This window comes from Ranitomeya imitator, chromosome 4 (genome assembly GCF_032444005.1).
Source record: "Ranitomeya imitator isolate aRanImi1 chromosome 4, aRanImi1.pri, whole genome shotgun sequence".
Classification (NCBI taxonomy): domain Eukaryota; kingdom Metazoa; phylum Chordata; class Amphibia; order Anura; family Dendrobatidae; genus Ranitomeya; species Ranitomeya imitator.
In genome coordinates this window covers 64,545,159-64,567,818 of record NC_091285.1, presented here as the reverse complement: position 1 = coordinate 64,567,818, position 22,660 = coordinate 64,545,159, and the positions used below count along the sequence as shown (strand labels likewise).

Here is a 22,660-nt window from a genome sequence, read left to right as displayed (position 1 = left end):
CAATGCATATACTTTATTTGATGTTATGCATGGTCAGTTGGTCACCATGCTTTCACTAGAATTACATGTATTTAAATAAACCTTGAGAAAAACCATTTAAAGTCGAAACATTGGCCAAATATGTTTTTCACTGGTCAGATCAATAAAACATTGTAGATTTCAACATATCCTATCAGAAAATTATTTGCGTGGAAGTTAATTTTAATTATTCCAAGACTTTAGACATTCTTCTGAGCACAACCCACTTATTGGCACTAGTACAAACTGATCAACCAAAGTAGCCCATTATGTCAATATTTGAATGCAGATCTATGGATGGTGAAATTTAAGTGATAAAATCATTACAGTTCCTCGAAAGGATGATTATCAAAGGTCATGATCTTCATTGAATAAGCATGCTGGTAAAGGTCACTCGTGTATCATAGCACAGCATAAAAATAATCCAGCTGGACAGATTAGCCCAGTTTTCATATTAATATTATTTCAGATTCATTTTGTCGTGAAGGTGACTTCAACCTCCCATAAGGATTGAGCATCTAAACTCAATTAGTCACAAAAAATAGTGAGTGATAACTAAGAACAGAAGAGTATATATTCCATATAATGAAATATGGGTATCAAATATTGGCAACTTTCTAAAAAGTGTTTGGTAATTGTCTTTTCTCATTTGTCATACTTCAGAGGAGTAGATAATAGGGATTATACAAATCAGAAATATGTTTTACCTATCTACCATTTTTTTTATTTGGAAGTGCAAGAATGTTGATAGTAGCCATTGGTAGACATTACACATATTGACAAAATATGTATTAAAGTGCATTTCTTTCAGACCACAATTATTATAATCATATAAAATGTATATTTTTGTGACAAAGAGTTACATTAAATAACTTTTACAGTATAATTCTCCCGAATTTGGCTTATTATGGACACTCATAAGGGATTCTGTTTTGTGGGATAACTGAAAGTGTGATAAGTATAATAGGACTAATCTCTTTTTACTGGTCATAGGAGCCAATTGGGCCTCATCAGGATCCAAGGCTCCATTACGACTGCAACCTTTGGACCTCCGGGTCCTGGTCCTGTCCAGTCCTCATTAAACATGTTATCGACCAGATTCCCCTCCATCCTATTTTTGAGTTACAAAAGATTGAGATACTATTACGCAATGGCGAGGGCCCAAAATGTTTACTGTACATGTCCTAGCCGATTTTCATTAGGTTCAAAAGGTTTTCCCAGCAAGATATTTAAAATATGTATTGTAATGCAATTAATGGTAAAATATATCAAAATAGCATAGCGTAAAGCTCAATTGCTGAATATTTTATGACAGTAAATGGAAATTCCAGTTTATGATGAGCAATTTTAATTTCTTGCTTTATTATCATGGAAACCTCCTATGTTTTTAAAAAAAATGGCTGCTAGTGTAGTGTCATAAGCCTGTGGTGTGCTTACATGGTAGTCCCTTTGAAGTGTTTCCTTGCTGTGAACTACAAACTGAGCTAATTTCTCTTTATTTTGATCTACCCTATGTTACATAACCCCGACTTTTTGAAATGTGGACATGAGCCAATGACCAGCCTCCAGTCCAAAACTATTACCTGCCAGTATTGTCATAGGGCAATTTTATGTGTAAAACATCAAAATGTACCTCAACATTTGAATCCTAAATGCAAGCAAGAATATTGGTATTGATGTGAACTGAAATCAATGATGCACTGGAAAATTCTGTAGGACAATAGTGGCAACTGCAAGTGATAGTTAGGGACTAGAAATAGTGTAATTGATTGAAGCTAAAAAGCTTACGATATCTTGTTGCACCAAATATAAAGTAAAAATGAATCCATGATGAAGACCCTCCAAAGGATTTGTTCATGGCTCTCGTTTAATATTCTCCTTTAAACTTTGATGCGCTTTCATTCTATATGACGCTCCCATCATTCAGTCGCATGTGTATTTCATTTTCAAAAGGTCTATTTCTGCGTGATTACTCAGTATGGCCCAACTTTTTAGCTGGAGCACAGATTGCTTGATGGCAGCCTTTATCCTGTCGAGTGGGCCAAGCAATGAAGATGATCAACTTTATTTGCTGTTTACCAAGTCTGGTTCTTCATTGCAATCCGTGTTCATTTTTACTCCCAGAATCCTGTGCCTGGTATGAAAAAGTAAAGGCCGCCCTGGAAGAGGTCCAAGGCATCAGGAATAGAATTGCTCACCTCTATCGAGCAGTTTTCTTACTGTTACAATGCTAGTATGAATTTCAGCTTTTCGTTGATTTTTTTTTTTTTTTATATTCAGTCCTACTGCTCAAATAAATAGATTAAAATAAATAAGAATCAATAACTATTTTTAATTAATTTTCTCCCTTTGTAGTCCAATTCTGATTTAACCTTAAAAAAAAGTGACAAAAAGAAATGTTTATCAGAACCCTTAATGTTCTTAGCACCAATCATGATTAATTTCATGCTGCCTTAAAAAATTGGGCAATAGGGAATATCAACAGAGGCTTACATCACAAAAAAAATAAGCATGGGAGAAGAGTCTGGGCACTGGATAAAGTGACAACTGGGCTGCTCCCTTCTTGCTTCCAATTTCTTGGAGACACCAAATTGATAGGTCGCTTCTTAAATGGAAATGGGGCAAAACCTGTCAAACAAGCTAACCAGAAGACATACAAAAGCTATTCACTAAATATTTCTCCATGTGCCTTGATCGTTTTCAAAACTTAGCTTAGCTTATTTTTTTTGGCAACACTGTAAGTCCACTGAGGTAAATAAGATAAAGTATTTCAGGGTGGAGGTAAGGTGAGGTAAGGCATTTATGGATTTATTTGATAGGAATAGTTGAATAGGAGAAATTTTGGGATTATTTTCTTGAACTTTCTGAGAAAAGTAAGGCAGAAAACAAAATTACTTTGATGTTTAAACCTCAGCTAGGGAAGATAAAAGAAAATAAAGTTAATAAAATATAAGTGAATTCAGAAAATTCTAATAAAAAATGATAATGTATTGTATAGATTTTCTGCAAAACATGGCACAGGCCTGTCTTCAGCACCAGCTGAATATAAAACAACACAGAAAATATGGATTAATGCAATACTTTTTACTGATAACTTAATAAATAATATTAAACTAATCAATCATATTAATTGAATCTATGTCTTCTGATTAATTTAAGGAGTTAAGTTGTATCTGATACTGCTTTGGTTGTATTTTTGGCACATAAAATACATATACGGCAAAAAAAGACAAATTATTTCAAAAGATCACTCTTTTATCTAGATTGGTTTACCTCTGTCAAATTTTCAGGTTTACCGTATTTTTTGGATTATAAGATGCACCGGACGATGAGACGCACCCAAAATTTTGGGGTGGAAAATAGCATAAAAAATATTTTTAGAAGATGGGGTCCATCTTATTGTCTGAATTTAAGGTATCTTACCTGAGGGCTGGGCGATGGTAGAGCGGGGTCATAGAAAACATAGTCCCTGTCTCAGGAAGCCAGCTGCGGCAGAAGTGGGGCAATGCTTCAGTCCCGGGGTGCGATGCTGTGGGTCTGGTGTCGGCGGTGAGGCAGAGAATGGAACAGGGTCCCTTCTTCAGGATGTCGGTGGCAGTAATGTGGCTATGCCATGGCCCGGTGTCCACGGTGAGCAGAGCCAAGTGCATCATCGGTTTCCCTGTGGCAATCTTACTGAAGATGTGGGCTGCCGGAGGCTTCAGGAAAATGGCCGCTGTAGGCCGCTCATGAGCAGATTGAGATCTCAGCGGCCATTTCTCTGAAGCCGAGTGCTGCCGAGATTTCAATCTGCACACACGGTGCCTCAGGTGGCCATTTTCCTGAAGCCTCCGGCGGCCCACAGCTTCAGATTGGTGATGCACTCGGTTCTGCTTGCCGTGGATACCGGGCCACATTTCTGCCACTGGCATCCTAAAGAAGAGACCCTGCTCAGGTGCACTCTACACCAAATACACTTCAATTTGCTGCTCATGCCAAGGAGGCATCGCATCCTCCTGGACAAAGTGACTATTGACATAAATGGCACTGCCCAGAAGACCATTAGGTAGTAGCTAACATACAGCATGCTTATGGTTATAACTTTTATATGAAATAGTATGCAGTGTATCTAAAAGTGTTATTCTCTACATATAAAAGAATGGAACAATGAAGTGGTGATTTAAGGGGAGTCACAATACTGTTCGGTTCCCTTTAACTGTAGTGGCATCAGTTAATAGAAAATTCCAAGAGCAAACACAAAACTTTTTTATTTACGGTCTTTTGACTAATTTTTGATTTGTCATTTATGTAGCTCTGAAATCGTTTAAAAATTAAAGGAGGCGTCCCATCTCAAAATGTGGGGATCTGTTGATACCCAAGAATCCTCCAGCTGAAATGATCTGCTATCACAGCTAAAGCAATGGACAGCCATACTTCTCTCCCAAAGTCTTCACTGAAAGAATATTTAGTATTATATAATGACCATTAAGATTTTTAGGTGACCAAGTATTACATGGTTCGACTTAGTCCGCCACAGGAGGAGTTGGTTGTTTTCATCTGCAGATCATGTATAAGCAGCGGACTCCTGCTAATATGCAAAAAAAATGCATAGAAACATCCCATAATGAGAGAAGTTGAAAAATAGCTTGAATAAAATAAATTTGATGTGTGCATCTAAGCTTTCATAGTTCTGTAATCCATCAACCACAAGGAAGCCATTATTACCAAAATATACATCATATTTCATTGGTTTGGTAAATGACTTGATATGAGGATACACAAAAGAGTTGCAACTTGCCAGTCGAATGCTATACTTAAAATTACGTATATAGGATAATATAAGAAATCCAAACACAATAATTTTGGCTAATTGGGTTATCCCTTTGGCAGGTATTTTAAGATTCTAAATATAATATCCCAGCAATGCTGATTGCATTGCATTCTTATCCTTAAGGCATATGTAATGGTACCCAGGAAAGTGCAGAATAATTTCATTTTCATGCAAGACATGAACATAGGTAGCTATGGTTGAGCAATTAAATGAATTCATAAGAACATTTAGCTAAAATAGCACAGGCAGACATATAACGAAAACATAACACTGTATGGTAAAGTCCATTTGCTTTGTGTTGGCCTCAGTTGATGCATGCATTAACTTATGCACTACAGGGATTAAGGTTTTGAAATATTTACATCATTGTACATGTGCTCTCCAACTGGACAGTGAATAGCTTTTAATGTTATAAAAAGTATTTTAAGCTTCACCAATCAAGACAAGATGTAATAAGTACCACTATTGAAATGCAATGGTAGATTTACATGTGATGTTCATATGTTGGCATGATGTGCATATGCCAAAGTGCATTTCCATAGAAGCTTTCTATCATCTCCTCAATATATCTTCTGTAATGCTTATACATTGTAAAAGACTAAACAGAGATCTGAACAATCAGATCCACTGTCTCAGTTTTCATGTAATATCAGCCTATGGCACTCAGTAAATTGAATAAACTGATAAAATGTGCATTGGTGCTATACACAAACCATATAATTTCTTAAGTGAAAAATAGTTACGCTTTATAAGGCCTGTGTCACATATCCATTTCAGTGGTAAATTTTCATTTCCTTTTAAAGATAAAGATACGATACCCAATAAACCAAATTAAATAAGCAGAAAGCAGTTGGGAAGAAAATTCGGGAATACGAGTCAATTTTTGCAACACGAATATGTATTCTTCCATGTTTCCAAGCACCAGTTCGGCAATCCTCAAAACAGCAGAAGAAACTGGCACAATCTTTTCCATCAAGACACTCGTAACCATATTCTTCATCTCTCTCTTGCAGATGTGTGGCATTATTCATCTGAATCGTTGCCGATCTTGGTCGAATATCAATAGTTGGAGCCTAATGTCACATGATTAAGTAAAGAGAATGTATTAGGGATTGGAATATAGATGGAAATAACATGTCTACGCTCAAGATGAAATTCCAATATATCACATTTTACTATCAGTGATTAATAGTGATGAGCGAGTATACTCGTTACTTGAGATTTCCCAAGCATGCTCGGGTGTTCTCCGAGTACTTGGATGTGCTCGGAGTTGCAGTTTCTGTCTCTGTAGTTGTACGATTTGCAGCTGCTAGACATCCTGAATACATGTGGGGATTCCCTAACAAACAAGCAACCCCCACATGTACTCAGGCTGGCTAGCAGGTGCAAATCATGCAGCTTCGGCGACAGAAACTAAATCTCCGAGCACATCTAAATTCTCGGAGATCACCTGAGCATGCTCAGAAAATCTCAAGTAACGAGTATACTCGCTCATCACTAGTGATTAAGATAAGCTATAGATTTTTTTCCCATTTCAGAAGTAACTTCAAAGTGGTTAACAATAGCAAGATAAGGTAGTTTAACATAAATTAGGCCCTAATCCTCAAAATTCCTTTCTTTTAACAAATTACATGTGAAAGGAAGTTGCAAAGTAACTATGAAAAAACATTGGAATAATTATATGTAAATTGCCTCTTCTGAGAAAAATAATTATGGAATTTGACAAATATGAGTATTGGCAAAAATATTTTTCCCTACCTGTGACTCAGGAGTTACGTGTGACTCAGATAATGTCTCCTGTGTGACTCCCCAGTTATATTGGTACCATAACCTTACGTGACCTGAGCAATAGTGTCAAAATCATATCTGAACTCAAAGCCTTATCCCTAGGTCTTGTCTTTAAACTCTTCATTACCATGAGATTTTCCATTTTTGTGCTTTTAGTTTTTGTTCTTTTTCCCACAGCTATAATTTTTTTATTTTTCTGTTAACATGGCCATGTGAGGGCTAGTTTTTTTCTGGGTGAGTTGTACTTTTGAATGTTTTACCGTATAGTGTACTGGAAAATGAAAAATAAATTTCAAGTGCAGTAAAATTGAAAAAAAGTGTGTTTTCTTTATCATGTTTACTAAATACTAAAAGTGACCTGCCATAATGATTCTCCAGGTCTTTACGAGATCAAAGATACCAAATATGTATAGGTTTAAGTAGTGATAAAAATCCAAACTTTTTGGGAAAAAAGGTGCCATTTTCTGAGACCTGCAGCATCTCCATTTTTCTGGATCTGGGTTTGGGCGAGGGCTAATTTTCTGTGTGTCAAGCTGACGTTTTAATCGATACCATTTTGGGGTAGACGTAATCTTTTGAAGACCTGTAATTGCATTTTATTGTTATGTTGTGGCAACCAAAAAACCTAATTCTGTTATTTTGTTTTTTTTTTAGATTCATTACTTTTATATTTTGATAGTTCGGACATTTATGATTACAGCAATACCAAATATGTGTGTTTTTGATTTTTTCATTGTTTTATTTTGAATTGCGCAAAATTAAGGTGATTTGAGCTTTTATACTTTTAAAAACTTTTTTTTTACTTTTTACTTGCTTCAGTAGTCCCTTTGGTGACTTTAAGCTGTGATCAACTGATAGTCTGTGCAACACATAGCATGGCTCCAGTCCTGCTATGTGTAGCAGAGATGATAATCTACTATGAACACCAGTCATGGGGCAGCTCTCATAGCAGATCTGCATTGACAACCACGGGGGTCTCATGCAGACCTGCCGCCCTATGAACATGTGACAGGGGCACTATTAAGCGGAGTTTATGATGCGCTTCTGGGGCATGCATGTTAAATGCAGCTGTAAAAGATTGACATTGGCATTTGACATGCTAACAGCGGTTGTTAAGGGGACATGTCAGCTAATCAAATCTCTATTTCGCAGATTGATCTGGGTGGATGAAGATTGTGTGTTCCCCATTTTTGATGGCCCAATCACCTTTTTGTGTTGTTTTAAGTCCACAAAACCTTTATGTAGGGCAGCACGGTGGCGCAGTGGTTAGCACTGTAGCCTTGCAGCGCTGGAGTCCTGGGTTCTAATCCCACTCAGGACAACATCTGCAAAGAGTTTGTATGTTCTCTCCGTGTTTGCGTGGGTTTCCTCCCACATTCCAAAGACATACTTATATGGAATTTAGATTGTGAGCCCCATCGGGGACAGTGATGATAATGTGTGCAAACTGTAAAGCGCTGCGGAATATGTTAGCGCTATATAAAAATAAAGATTATTATTATTTATTTTTTTTATGTGCATGTACATTTCCCCATACTGCCAGTCCAGTGTTGGCTAATGGAAAGCCTACTATTCACACAGAGATTGATGGAGTCTTTAACCCAGAAGTAGGATTTCCTGAGTAACTGCGCTGATGTTAAAGGAAGAACAAGAAGCTGATGCAGAGGAAAACTGGAAAATTTATTCAGAAGATTCACCTCTACATTATTTCAGGGTCAAACAGACCCTTTCATCAGGATGAAATGTTATGGAGTAACATTACACACTGTAGCTTAAATACATTAAAAAGGTGACAAAAGTTTGTGATGTCACAAAATGGGTGTATTCTATTAAAAGATTATGATGTCAATACAGAATGAATAGTAAGAAAATAATAAAAGAGCTATAGCAATCATCTGTCAAACAATATTTTATACAAACCATTGTCAACACGATATAATGATGGTAGAATGACAATGTGTCTATGGAAAAAGATGAGTGAACACACTGCTTCAGAAAACGGAAAGTATCTAACAATGAAGAATGAATAAATTAAAAGGGCATAGGTCAAGAAGAGTATGGATTCCGTCATTTAATTTTTAGCGTGGTAAGTGTATGATACAATGATGAAAGGAATATAAACTATTTATTCTCCACTTCTAAGGTATTCTGTATTCTGAGGCAGTGTGTCCACCCTTCCATGCGTGTAACATAACTGCAAAAAATCTATGCTTCTTCTGTCCTAATATCCAGCTGCCTGGCTAGAGTATTTGTCTACTATGCTGTCAACAAGAGCAGATCCAAAATAATGGACACCATTGTACTAGGAGGACTGGGAATGTACTGCATGTCCATCATCAATGTTGGAACAGAAATCACCTCCGTGTGATAGTGTGATGTAACATGGAAGGGAAGAAGATTGACTACAACAAAAGAGTCAAATTACAAGTGTTCTAAAGTGGATGGGTAACAATTAGATGCTATGCAAACCTCAGGAGTTAGCTTTGGGCCGGCAATGCAGTGGGTGAAGTTCTGGGGGCAATAACACATCTCAGTATAGGAGGAAGTTACACTGGGATCTTGGAGAATCCTTAGTGATAAGTTTCCTTACAAGGACAGTGAAGCCACTAGAACTTTACAGACGTTCTAACTGATGACATATATTTGCAATCATCATCCATGGGTTATTACGGTATTTGCTGAACATAGCGTTTTTTTGCTTAAAGGGAACCTGTCAGGTCATCCCTGGCCTCCAACCCAGCAGCATTCACCTATGTATGATTAACCCCTTTCTGCCAGCTGACGGAATAGTACGTCAGCTGGCAGATCCCCTGCTTTGAGGTGGGCTCCGGCGGTGAGCCCACCTCAAAGCCGCGACATGTCAGCTGTTTTGTACAGCTGACATGTGCGCGCAATGAGCGCGAGCGGAATCGCGATCCGCCCGCGCCCATTAACTAGTTAAATGCCGCCGTCAAGCGCTGACAGCGGCATTTAACTAGCGCTCCCGGCCGCGCGGCCGGACATGCTCGCACTGCTGACCCCCGTCACATGATCGGGGGTCAGCAGTGCATTGCCATAACAACCAGAGGTCTCCTTGCGACCTCTATGGTTGTTGATGGCCGATTGCTTTGAGCACCACCCTGTGGTCGGCGTTCAAAGCAACCCTGCATTTCTGCTACATAGAGGTGATCTGTACTTCACCTCTATGTAGCAGAGCAGATCGAGTTGTGCCTGCTTCTAGACTCCTATGGAGGCTATTGAAGCATGCCAAAATTAAAAAAAAAAGTGATTGAAAATGTAAAAAAAATAAAAAATATATAAAAGTTCAAATCACCCCCCTTTCGCCCCAATCAAAATAAAACAATTAAAAAAAAAATCAAACCTACACATATTTGGTATCGCCGCGTTCAGAATCACCCGATCTATCAATAAAAACAAAGGATTAACCTGACCGCTAAATGGCGTAGCGAGAAAAAAAATCAAAGCGCCAAAATTACGTTTTTTTGGTTGCCGCGACATTGCCTTAAAATGCAATAACGGGCGATCAAAAGAACGCATCTACACCAAAACGGTATCATTAAAAACGCCAGCTCGGCACGCAAAAAATAAGCCCTCACCTGACCCCAGATCACGAAAATTGGAGACGCTACGGGTATCGGAAAATCGCACAATTTTTTTTTTTTTTTTTTAAGCAAACTTTGGAATTTTTTTCACCACTTAGATAAAAAATAACCTAGACATGTTTGGTGTCTATGAACTCGTAATGACCTGGAGAATCATAATGGCAGGTCAGTTTTAGCATTTGGTGAACCTAGCAAAAAAGGCAAACAAAAAACAAGTGTGAGATTGCACTTTTTTTGCAATTTCATCACACTTGGAATTTTTTTCCTGTTTTCTGTTACATGGCATGGTAAAACAAGTTTAGAAGATGGCTTCCGGTCATGCACAGTGTTCCTCTGAAACTGGGAAGCATACACCTGGCTTCAGTGATGCAGTGAATCTGCACATGTGCAGATTTGCATGAGTTGACAATGAAATTATGTTATCATGCCCACAGGGGTGTCATAACATGGAAAGAGGGCTGACTAGTCTGGGGAACTAACGCCCCATCGACTAGTCAAACACCTCATTAAAATTGCAAATGGCGTCGTTTAAAGCTTTTTTAAAGCATTTATTTAGCAGAATTACGTTATACAGGGCCGGTTAGGTTGGGAGTTTTATCACACGTAGCTGAATGCTGCTGGACTGGCGGACATGGGAGACCTGACAGGTTCCCATTAATATCAATATTATCACATTACCACACTGTATTACACTTTTATGTGTTTTGCTGGAATATACTAATGAGAAAGAGGTCAAAATGACAATTATTTGGCTTCTGTGTGGTAATGGAAGTCTATATGGGCATGTCAGGACTCAGTTTTCCCGGGGTGCATGCCAAACGTAGTCAAAATGAGATGTGAACATAGCCTAAAATATTTACATTTTGCATTCATATATTCATATATTACATTAAATTATCATCTTACTTTAAAGAAATATATGCGGAGAACATTGTGTTTGAGAACGAAATACACAATTCCAGCTAAAAAAAATAATGCTTCAATTATAATTAGAACTGTAAATGAAAAGTGTTTAAAAAAAAAAGTGAAGATTAAAAAAAAATCTAGTAGATTATACATCAGACCAATTGCTTCAGCATTTTTTTTAACATACAGTTTAAATAAAAATAACAAAAGCAATTCAAACACAAACTCTTCTCATATATAACCATCATGTATTACTGAAGACAACCAGGTTGTTTGAAAGAGTCACTAGTGCAGCTCTACTCTAATTGTGGCAAAGTATGGGCGAATGCAATTTTCTGGTATTTTAGTTCATTTAACTAATAGAATATGATGAATAATGATGAATCCACCAGTTTATGATATAAATGAGTAAGATCAGAACTTGATTTCAAGAATTCGCCCATACAGATTATGAAGGCTAAAGAGGGAATGAATGTAATGACCAAGGTGCTCTGCAGATCCAGTCATAACACCTATCATCTGCAATTCTGCCCTATGGGGAGTATCACCATTCTGATTTTTCAGCTGTGGCTTACACATAGTCACTTTTGTCTTATGAGTTATTGGAGAGGAAATTTTGCTATAACTTCTTGATCTTGTAAAATAAAATAGTAATTTCAGCTCATAAAATATCCTTATACAGGACGAAGGATTGAATGCACTTCCTTTGCCATGTTAGATGTTTTCTGAATATCAATCTTCTTAATGATTTTTAGCATCATTTTAGCTACTGTTGACTAAATGGAGAGGTCGCTAATGTACATTCTCCATTGACATCTAAGATTGAGGTATACCTATGTAGTCATATTGACAATGACACTGCTGAAAAATCGATGACGCTGCCCTTAATGAGAGAAAAGTCATTAACATTAAATAAAACATTTAAAGAAGAGGATAAGCTCTAAAAATATACTAGGAAATGTCCTAAAAAGTTATTTTAGAATAGCATTACTGCCTTTAGCCATGGAAACTCAATTGTGAATGAGCTAGTCTGCGGTTAACAATCGCTGTGTGTAATAGGGAATTACAGGCAGCGCTGAAATCAGAAATTGCTGGGACCCTACATCCCATTGATGCAGCGATGTAGGGCTCCATCTGTGACCTCGAAAAATTGTTTGAAAGGCAACCAAGTCCAAAAGGGTGCTTAACAGCATAGTGAGATGCCAACAGCAAAAAACTGAATAAATAGTGGTGGCGTAATGCAGGAAGCTTCAAACTGGAAAAATGCATCAGTAGAAGCAATGACAGACACAAAGCTCCATGAAAGAACAATAAATGGTCCTCTTGCTCTCTTGTAGCTCACCATAGACATGCATCCCAATAAGTCTCTCTAACAATCTATATATATAATCACCAGTTGAGACTTCTGGCCGCTGTCCCTGAATCCTATAAGGTATCGTGACAGTGTCACCTGCGCAGGCGAAATTGACATACACGTCTACGCTATTCCCGTGCACAACTGCGCGCTCTACCCTCTCTACCCGCGCATGCGTGGGGAATAGGGGTGACAGCATACACAGATGTTTATTTCACCGCACTCCTGATGCAATGGCATTGGGCCTATTTCTAATTTAGCAATAATTGTGAGTTTTGACTTTGATTAGTTTAGTGCCTAATGGATGGTAACAAGCTTTATAAAAGTGTATTATATTAATTTTTGACTAAAAGCCAGTTTTTTCTCTAATATTTTATTCAAAATTTTGCAAGGTACAGCCTCTGTGTATCAAAAGGGTCAACAATGAATCCGTCATTGAGTTTGTCTAGTGGCAATAACAGTTATCATTCTTCACCGAAACATTTCACCTGATTAAGAACTAGCTGAAAGTGAAACTTTGATTAAGTTATAAATCAGCACAATTGTTCAGGAGAAGAGAGATAAGAGTTACACAAAATATCATCAAATGAGCCTAACGTATTCTGCAGTCTAGTGCATACTTGGTACATAGAGACAGTAGAAGGCAAAATATTTAACACAACTTCATAAAATGCTTTGGTGTCAAAAATATATGCAATTGAGAAAAAAAATGCCCCCATAGGTCTCCATATACAGAGCTGTACGGGTTGAACATAAGAGATGTAGAAAAAAAATCCCAATATTTTTTCACATCTCGCCTCAATTCACAAAAGGAATATTAGACCCCAGGAAAAAGAAAGTAGGCTTGGTTGTTCTTGTAGGTGATAACTCATTTTCTAAGATGGCTAGTCTGGGACCACAAAAGCTGCTCCATGTGTACTGCACTGAGGTTGGCCTTAGGTACATGCCACTGCTAACAAATTTTCTGAATAACGGCATTTTATAATCAGGTCTTTTCCTTGGCTAAAGGAAGTTTTGCTGAAAATGAATTAATGGAATCAAAATACACGTTATGTGATTTCCTAATATATTCCACATAGAGCTGAAGGCAAGATTTTGCAAATGATAGACATAAGGTTTTACAGGTTTGCATCATTCCTACGATGGCACATTTCTGTGGTGCAACAAAGATGAGATGATAAGTTGTCTGTGTCATAAAAATAGATGAGTACTATCAATATCAAACACTTTTTCTAACAAGAGTGACGTTCCAGTAATGCTGCTGAATCAACTTTCAACAACTAAAATATATACAGTATTTTAGGAACAGAAAAATCCTGTCTCGGTCTTGTAAGAAGCAAATATCTTGCTAGAACAATCACAATTTAGGCTCAGTTCAATTCAGCAGACACATGCAGTGAATGTCCATTCCAAAAGCAATATACCTTGAAGGAAAACATCCAGAGAAGCTTTTGTTTGTATAGATAAGAAAAGAAAATGAGACTTTAGGAGAAAAGAACATAAAAATCATAATGAAAGAAAAAAAGAGGAAACAGTTGCTTTTGGTAACGAAATATGGGACGAAATGTTTTTAAGGTGCTATTAACAATACGTTTGAGAACACTTAAAACAAGGTTTTCTAAGAATGCGCACTGAGGACTGATGCTTAAGAAAGACTAGAATTACGAATCTGAACCCCAGGATCCCATTTGATGTTACAAAATTATCCATGTGCCGTGGCACTTTGTTTGTGCCCCTGTACCTGGTACTGCAAATTTTGTCCGTTTGGGCCATGTATGTGTCACCAGTGTTATTCTGAATTCCAGAACCCCTAATGGTCACACATCACCATCAATGTATATTCCCAAAAATAAATCTTTAAGCTATGCATCCCAATGAATAAAAGAGACCAATGATAATGACTACTTTCTCCTTTCCTACTAAATACTGTACTTATCACACACTCATCATTTTTTTTAAAATGGTCACTACACAGTGAACTGTTCACATCTGACTACTGGAGAATTCCAACTCAGCGCACTGTTTATATCTGGCTTCTGTCGAAGCTGAAAATAATTGATCTGTAAGGTCTTGGAAATTGACCATCTACCGGCTCGATTTTGATGACCAATGTTTTGGACACTAAAGTGCAAACCTCAGCACCAAAATGACAAACAAAATTCTTGCTGCCAAAGTGGTTTATTTTGATCTGGCACCAAAGAAAAGGCATGCTTTCCAATGTTTCAACCAAAAAGTGGTCTTTCTCATGGACATATGTGTATGTACTTGCCAGGTTACATGACTACTGAGCCCTACATCCCCAGCAAGTACCTATATAAATGTTCTTGAGAAAGACCACTTGAACATACACCTGTCTTTTCTTTGGTGCCAGATCAAAATAAACCACGTTTCCGGCAAGTATTTCTACACTTGTGAAAAGAAAAAACGTAACTAAACAAATTCACATACCTCCATGCCAGCATAGGATTAAACTTGCAGACAGATTGTTTCTTGCACCGAAGACTCACAGGTGCTGTGGATACCCCAGCAGATGAGCTCATTCATGAATGCAGGAAAGAAGATGAAGGGTGGCACTAAGTGGACTTAGATCCTTGAAAAAAACTTCTTTATTTGCTGCATAAAAAAGACATGAAAGCAAGGGAGCGAGGATGACCATATGGACAACGGTGGTTTTGCGGACACACTAAACTGCCACCATTGGAGCATAATGTGTAAGCGAAAAAGCCATTGGCCACACGGTCACCCATGCTCCTTGCTACCATGTCTTTTTTATGCAACAAATAAAGAAGTTTTTTTCATTGATCTAAGTCCATGGAGTGCCACCCTTCATCTTTTTTCCTGTACTGTATTTCTACACTTGTCTTTTTGGTGCTAAGGTTTACACGATATTATTACAGGACTATTGTCCTTTCTTCAAGCATGACCTTTCTTCAAGCAATATGCCGGCTTTTCCCTACTTGTGCTATGTCTTAAATTGGTCATCAATATCGTAAGGCAAGTTGTGGAATGATACATTTACTTAATTATAACAAGTCAACTCAAGCTTGTAAAGTGTAACAGTCATCCATCCATCATAAATTCACTTTACTCAACCAAAGAGCTTAAAGAAAAAAGTGATGCCTCCTAGTGGAGAGCTAGAGAGCTAGAGATGACCTTCTGTATAGCCATTAAAATGACCTGCTGAAGAGATGGAGAGTATGTTGGAGATGGATACATCAAGTGTAACACCAGACAGCATTGTGTTTTCTGGCCAATCAAAAGAGAAGCTGAAGATGCCAGCAAGTAGGAGAGCGGTATGCAGAGTTCCTAAAAAGCCTAAGCATGGCTCTGTTCTACATTAAAATAATCATGTGAATGGGCTATGGCAGTGAACCAAGAATGAAAGTGTCAACATTTCTGTGTTGTAAACTAAACTATTCATGTGAATGGCCTGTGTCACTAAACTCAGAATGAAAGCCTAAATATGGCTGTGTTCTAAATTAATCTACTCATGTAAATGAGCTAGGGCAGTGAGACGAAAATGAAAACCTAAGCATGGCTCTGTTCTAAATTAAACTACTCAGTTGAATGGGCTGCGGAAGTAAGCCGAGAATGAAAGCCTAAATGTGGCTCTGTTCTAAATTAAACTACTATTGTGAATAGCCTAGGGCAGTGAGATGAAAATGAAGGCCTAAAGGCCCCTTCACATTAAGCGACGCTGCAGCGATACCGACAACGATCCGGATCGCTGCAGCGTCGCTGTTTGGTCGCTGGAGAGCTGTCACACAGACCGCTCTCCAGCGACCAACGATGCCGGTAACCAGGGTAAACATCGGGTAACTAAGCGCAGGGCCGCGCTTAGTAACCCGATGTTTACCCTGGTTACCATGCTAAAAGTAAAAAAAAACAAACACTAGATACTTACCTACCGCTGTCTGTCCTCCAGCGCTGCGCTCTGCTTCTCTGCCCTCCTCCTGTACTGTCTGTGAGCCGGAAAGCAGAGCGGTGACGTCACCGCTCTGCTTTCCGGCTCACAGCCAGTACAGGAGGAGAGCAGAGCACAGCGCTGGAGGACAGACAGCGGTAGGTAAGTATCTAGTGTTTGTTTTTTTTTTACTTTTAGCATGGTAACCAGGGTAAACATCGGGTTACTAAGCGCGGCCCTGCGCTTAGTTACCCGATGTTTACCCTGGTTACCAGTGAAGACATCGCTGGATCGGTGTCACACACGCCGATCCAGCGATGTCAGCAGGAGTCCAGCGACGAAATAAAGTTCTGGACCCAGCAGGGGCCTGATCGTTGGTCGCTGTCACACATAACGATTTCATTAACGATATCGTTGCTACGTCACAAATAGCAACGATATCGTTAACAATATCGTTATGTGTGAAGGTACCTTAAGTATGGCTGTATTCTACATTAAACTTCTCATGTTAATAGGTTAGGGCAGCGAGCCAAGAATGAAAGCCTAAGCATGGCTGTGTTCTACATTAAACTTCTCATGTTAATAGGTTAGGGGAGCAAGCCAAGAATGAAAGTCTAAGTAAGGCTCTTATCTAAACCTAACTACTGAGGTGAATGCCCTGGGGCAGTAAGCCAAGAATAAAAGCCGTGACTGCCGGCCGTAAAGTGAAAGTGAAAGCACGTCACCGCTGTGCTCTGCTTTCACTTTACGGCCGGCAGTCACAGTGCGGGAAGCAGACGGCAAGGGACCTGACGGACACCAGAATGTAAGTATGTGCTGTTTGTTTTTTTTTAGTTTTACGCTTGTAACCAGGGTAAACATCGGGTTACTAAGCGCGGTCCTGCGCTTAGTAACCCGATGTTTACCCTGGTTACAAGCGAACGCTTCGCTAGATCGCATCGCTAGATCGCTAGATCGGTGTCACACACACCGATCTAGCGATGCCAGCGGGAGATCCAGCGACAAAAGAAAGTTCTAAACGATCTGCTACGACGTACGATTCTCAGCAGGATCCCTGATCGCTGCTGCGTGTCAGACACAGCGATATCGTAACGATATCGCTGGAACGTCACGAATCGTACTGTCGTAGCGATCGAAATGGCAGTGTGTGACGGTACCCTAAGTATGGCTGTGTTCAAAACTACATTTCTTAGGTCAATGGTAATAGCGCCATATTGTTTAACAGTTTTATTAAATTATGTCTAGGCTTTCAGTGGACTGTCTTTGCATTGAAATATGGATCTCTAAAGCGTGGTGTTTATGGAGATATGGTCCAAAACACGCACTTCATGGATGTTCTGATGCCAGTCTTGGACTTAACATTTTTTACAAATGGAGATTTAAATATTGTAAGGCACTGTATATGTGTAATTCTATTACGTTGTACTAAGGACAACTGCAAAATGTAAAGAAATTACTTTTAATAAGTAAATCAAATGCAGCTACATAATTGCAGTGATAGAATATGTTGGACTACTTGATCCATTCGTGTAGGAATTTGCCTAAATAAAACAACAATATAACAGGTAAATTATGCATTGCAATTGTCTTCCAGCTTGGTCATGACTATTTCTTTAAGACATATTGCGGACGTACCTTTTTTTTATTAGTCAGTTCAAACTATTTATTACCTCAGAATAATTACAAGTTGAATGCTGTGAACATAGACTCATTCATGAGCAATTTTACCTCTACTAATTCCTACATTTATGTCCATTTTTAATTAAATACCATACAACAGTCCCTGAAAATAATTTAGTTATATTAAAGAGAAACAAAGGGAGGTACTAGATAATGCTGACTTGCGCTGAGCACTTAGGTTGCAATATTATTATTAATGCATGTACAATGTGTAGGTTGAACATGAATAATGAACTTTGCAAAAGAGCTGTTTCCAGTTAGGTTGGTAAAGATCTGTCCATATATCCTCTAACAATCGGAGTATTACTGATCACAGTATAAAATGATCGGATCTGATCATTTACAATATGTTTAAAAAACAGTTCACATCAAAAGGATTAAGTAAATCAAGACTTGTTTTTGTATTTATGGCAAATAAAAAGTTTCTTTATTTTTTTTAAAGAGTGACATTTGAAATGGATGTTATTCGGCAAATGGTTGAGACCATTTAACCAGGTCTTTACCCGACTTATGACAAGGATAGAGTAGGGGCAAAAAAGATTGTTAGTATTCATCTGCTTTTTTCTCTAGTCATCGTTTGCAATATTATTTTGATTTTTGTAAGCTCTCACTCTTCGGAGAAACATTTTTACATATGATTAGATATACAGTAGTTCTTAACTGCATACATAAGCACCTGTACAGTTTCTCGTTAACATCTACTAGACCCATGGCAATACTCTTCCCTTGCAGCTCCCTTATGGTCCATTTACACATGCTGCTTTCAGGCCACTAAACGAGAGCAAATTTACTAAATTCTAGGCATCTGTAGATTGTTTACACAGGCCAATGGTCAATGATTGGGATAACCTGATCATTAGTATGCACCTTCTGTGCCCATAGAGCATCATGTTATCAGCAGCACTTTAGCTGTTTACACCGCACAATGTGCTGTCAATTATGAAGATTATTTGCCAGCATAAACGATCTGATCATGCAATGAATGTTTTGCTCATTTATTGGATAACTTACAAGGGCAGGAACGAGTGTTCATATAAACACTTAATGCATTATTAGGCCTCATTCAGACGTTGGTGTTCCATGTACGTGTTCTATCAGTGGTTTTCACAGAAACAATATATAGCTATTATAGTCTATGGGGCTGATCACATATTCGTGCTTCTTAAAGGGCCATTTATCTGCAAAACTCATGGAGATGTCCATTTTTTTGTTGAGCATGGATGAAATGTGACAACACAAGTCTATGGGTAAGGGTAAAACACAGACAGCACATGGATGGCATCCGTTTCCTGTACGTGTCTATCATTGGAAAGAATAGAAGAATTTTGTAATTGTAATTTGCAATTTGTAAATTGTAATTTCTTTATTTTTCCATAAGTAAAATATACTGATGATACATTGATGACATACTGACCAAACACTGATGACATCAGTACTACTTATTATGTAAGGCCATGTTCACAAGTTCGGCATTTGGTGAATTTTTTTACAAGTTTTGTAAGCCAAAACCAGGAGTGGGTGAAAAATGAAGAAGTGGTGATGTGTTTCTATTAGGGCGCAGTCAGATGGTTGTATAAATAAGACAGAGAATGGAACGTAGTGCATGGATAGGCCGGCGGCTCTCTCGACCTAAGTGTGGCATAGAAATACATGAAGCTGTCAAGCTCGGGTTGGGAAAGCTGCCAGCCAGTCCGTGCACTGTGTTCCAATCTGCGCCCAATTTATACGGCCATCTGACCGTGCCCTAATACTTTTTCTTAGATTGTTCCACTCCTTTACAAATACTGTTGGAAAAGCGTGAGTTAAGTCTTTATGAAAATACTGACGTTTGACAAGAACTTAAGATATGAATTGCAATTTTTCTCTATTGTAGGCAATTTATAGCACCAAACAAATTGTAAACTAGGAACCTCCATACATTATAACATTTCCCTGAAAATTATAGTCAATTTAGCTCAAGGGCTGTGAGAACACAAAGAATTGCACATTCTACAGCATCAATAGAAATTGGCTCTTGATTTTTTAGCATTATGACAAAACATGTCTTCACACATATGATGCACGGTATACCAATTACAGAAGCAAATTTAGAATATTTAGTATATTTTTTAAAGAAAATGTCTACCTATTGCCATATTATTAAAACTGTTATATTTCAGAATAAAACACCTTATTTCCGTTATATGGATTCTTCATGCAAAATAATTAGAAACATAAAATTAATTGTATAATAGCTGATTAGACAACATGGAAAAAACAAATATAGTTTGCAGCAAAAAAAAAAATAAATTAAGAGTACAGAGGATAAACAATTCAATGTAAATAGCGCTAAAATATACTCACAAAATATACAGCTACATGGAGCAGGTGCACTTCATTGAGGCAAAAAAAGTTCTCAAGGAAAAGTTGTAATAAGTACAGGGGGTGCATAAGTAGGCATATAGTGTCTATTCATGTTATTTTTTAATTATTATAAGTGGGTATGTAAATGAGGCCTCGTTGAATTGTCACAGAGGTCGTCAGCCTTACTAGATGGATTTTTTCTTATTGGGATTTATCAAAGATTAAGTACAGTCAAGGAAACCATACACATTTCTTAACTCTACGCCTACTTCTGCACCCTCCTGTATAAGGTTGGACAACTAAATAACATAAGGTAATACATAAGTCAGGTGTTCTTAAAGTCACTTCATGAGTTTCATAAGATAGATGTCTCTATTTAAACCACCATGAAGTGGAGTCCCTTCCTCCACAATATGGAACATTCAGGGGAATAATCCACTGGGGCTACTTCTATACGACAAACAGACATTTAACCATAGTATAAATGATTTATTAACACTAATTTAATTTACTCAACTAGGTAACTAAAACAGCACTTTGAGATCATTTAAAATCCATAAAACAGCCCGCCTTATGTAGCCTTCTGACCCAGGGTTTCGCCCTTACAGCTTTATCCAGGCATTTCGGCAAGTACTGAATTAATTGCTTAAAGGGAACATGTCACCCCCTCAGGCGTTTGTAACTAAAAGAGCCACCTTGTGCTGCACTAATGCTGCATTCTGACAAGGTGGCTCTTTTAGTTCTTGTTCCTGGCACTGCTGAAATAATCGTTTTTGCAATTTGTTGCTCATACCATGAAATCGCCAGGGAGGCAGGTCTTTCCCACCGAACCGGATGCCTCACAGCCATCAATCATGGCATCTGCGTGCCGGGCGCTGCCTCCTCCTCCTTCAGTAGCGTCCCCGGCGCCTGCGCTGCTGTTTTTTTTTTGGGGGGGGCATGCGCCGTTGCACTGCCCTTCGAACTTACAGCGCAGGCACCGGCGACGCTACTGAATGAAGAGGAGGTGCGCAGAGGCCATGATTGACGGCTGTGAGGCATCTGGATTCGGGAGAAAGACCTGCCTCCCTGTCGATTTCACAATATGAGCAACAAATTGCAAAAAGATTATTTCAGCAGTGCCAGGAACAAGAACTAAAAGAGCCACCTTGTCAGAATGCAAAAACGATTATTTCAGCAGTGCCAGAGACCCGAACTAAAAGAGCCACCTTGTCAGAATGCAGCATTACTGCTTCACAAGGTGGCTCTTTTAGTTACAAACGCCTGGGGGGGTGACAGGTTCCCTTTAAGGAGCCTCACAAAAACTGATGCTATTTTATTGATTAATTGTGCACACTACCATATTTTTCAATTACAATATAGGCTATTTTATCTATTTTTGTGATAAAAACACTTTGGCGTTAAATACAATCAATTTTTACCGTTTTATACTATGGTTGGATGCCTGTTGTTTATATAGAAGTAGCAGCAGAGGAGTATTTACATGGATGTTACATATTCTGAAGGTACTTGGTGTTGCAAATAGAGATATCTATCTTATGAGACCCTTGAACTCTGGTCATGAGTGGAAACAGAAATCTGTATTACCTTATATTTTGTACAGTCCAACATTATATTTAATATGGTAAATGCAATCAACTTCAATCTACAACCACCATTAAAATACATAATTCTTGTGCCATTAGTAGGGTAGCAGGCTCAACACTTTGTGTGCAAAAATGTTTCCACCAATTTTTAAAAGCCCCACCCCAGCGTTTTTTGCAGAGCTGCAGTTACATTTGTAAGTTCATTGCCCCTACTATCATACTTATCAGCCACCCTATTCAACTTTTATTACCTCTGCTCCAGTTGATCTCCAGAAATGTTTGAGAGCCTTATTCTGGCTCTGATAGACTTGCATTGAGATCTTATGACTGTCACTTCTAACTTCCAGACAGTTATAAGTTTTGGTCACAAGATGGTCACACAGGACCACAGCAGCACTGGGAAGAGCTGAAGATGGCAAGTGGTGAGTATAACATTAGGTGCAGGGATCTTGCGTTGGTAGCACCACTCATGCGCTGATATAAAAAAATCTGGAGTGGTGCTTTAAGAAATTACACTAATGATGCTTCTCCATTGAGACATGTCAGAAAGATTGAATGATTTGGCACTATCTATAATGTCTAAAAAAGTGATCATAGCAGAATCTTAAGAAACCATTTAATTATTTTGGACATTTTAGATGTTCAGATTATTTAATACAACATTTAATT

The 22,660-nt window shown here is 38.2% G+C and overlaps 1 protein-coding gene across 2 annotated transcripts in view; it reads right to left on the bottom strand.

The window, feature by feature from the left end:
- Positions 1-4,979: 4,979 nt before the first annotated feature.
- Positions 4,980-22,660, bottom strand: part of GABRG2 (gamma-aminobutyric acid type A receptor subunit gamma2) — a 261,450-nt gene continuing 243,769 nt past the window's right edge. The window contains exons 9-10 of one of the 2 annotated variants that reach the window (XM_069763790.1): positions 13,903-13,926; positions 4,980-5,901 (exon numbers count right to left, since the gene is read on the bottom strand). In XM_069763790.1, the coding sequence (XP_069619891.1) occupies positions 5,626-5,901; positions 13,903-13,926 (300 nt within the window). In that variant the 3' untranslated portion in view covers positions 4,980-5,625. The remainder of the gene's footprint in view (positions 5,902-13,902; positions 13,927-22,660) is intronic. The other variant, XM_069763791.1, reaches the window with a different exon arrangement.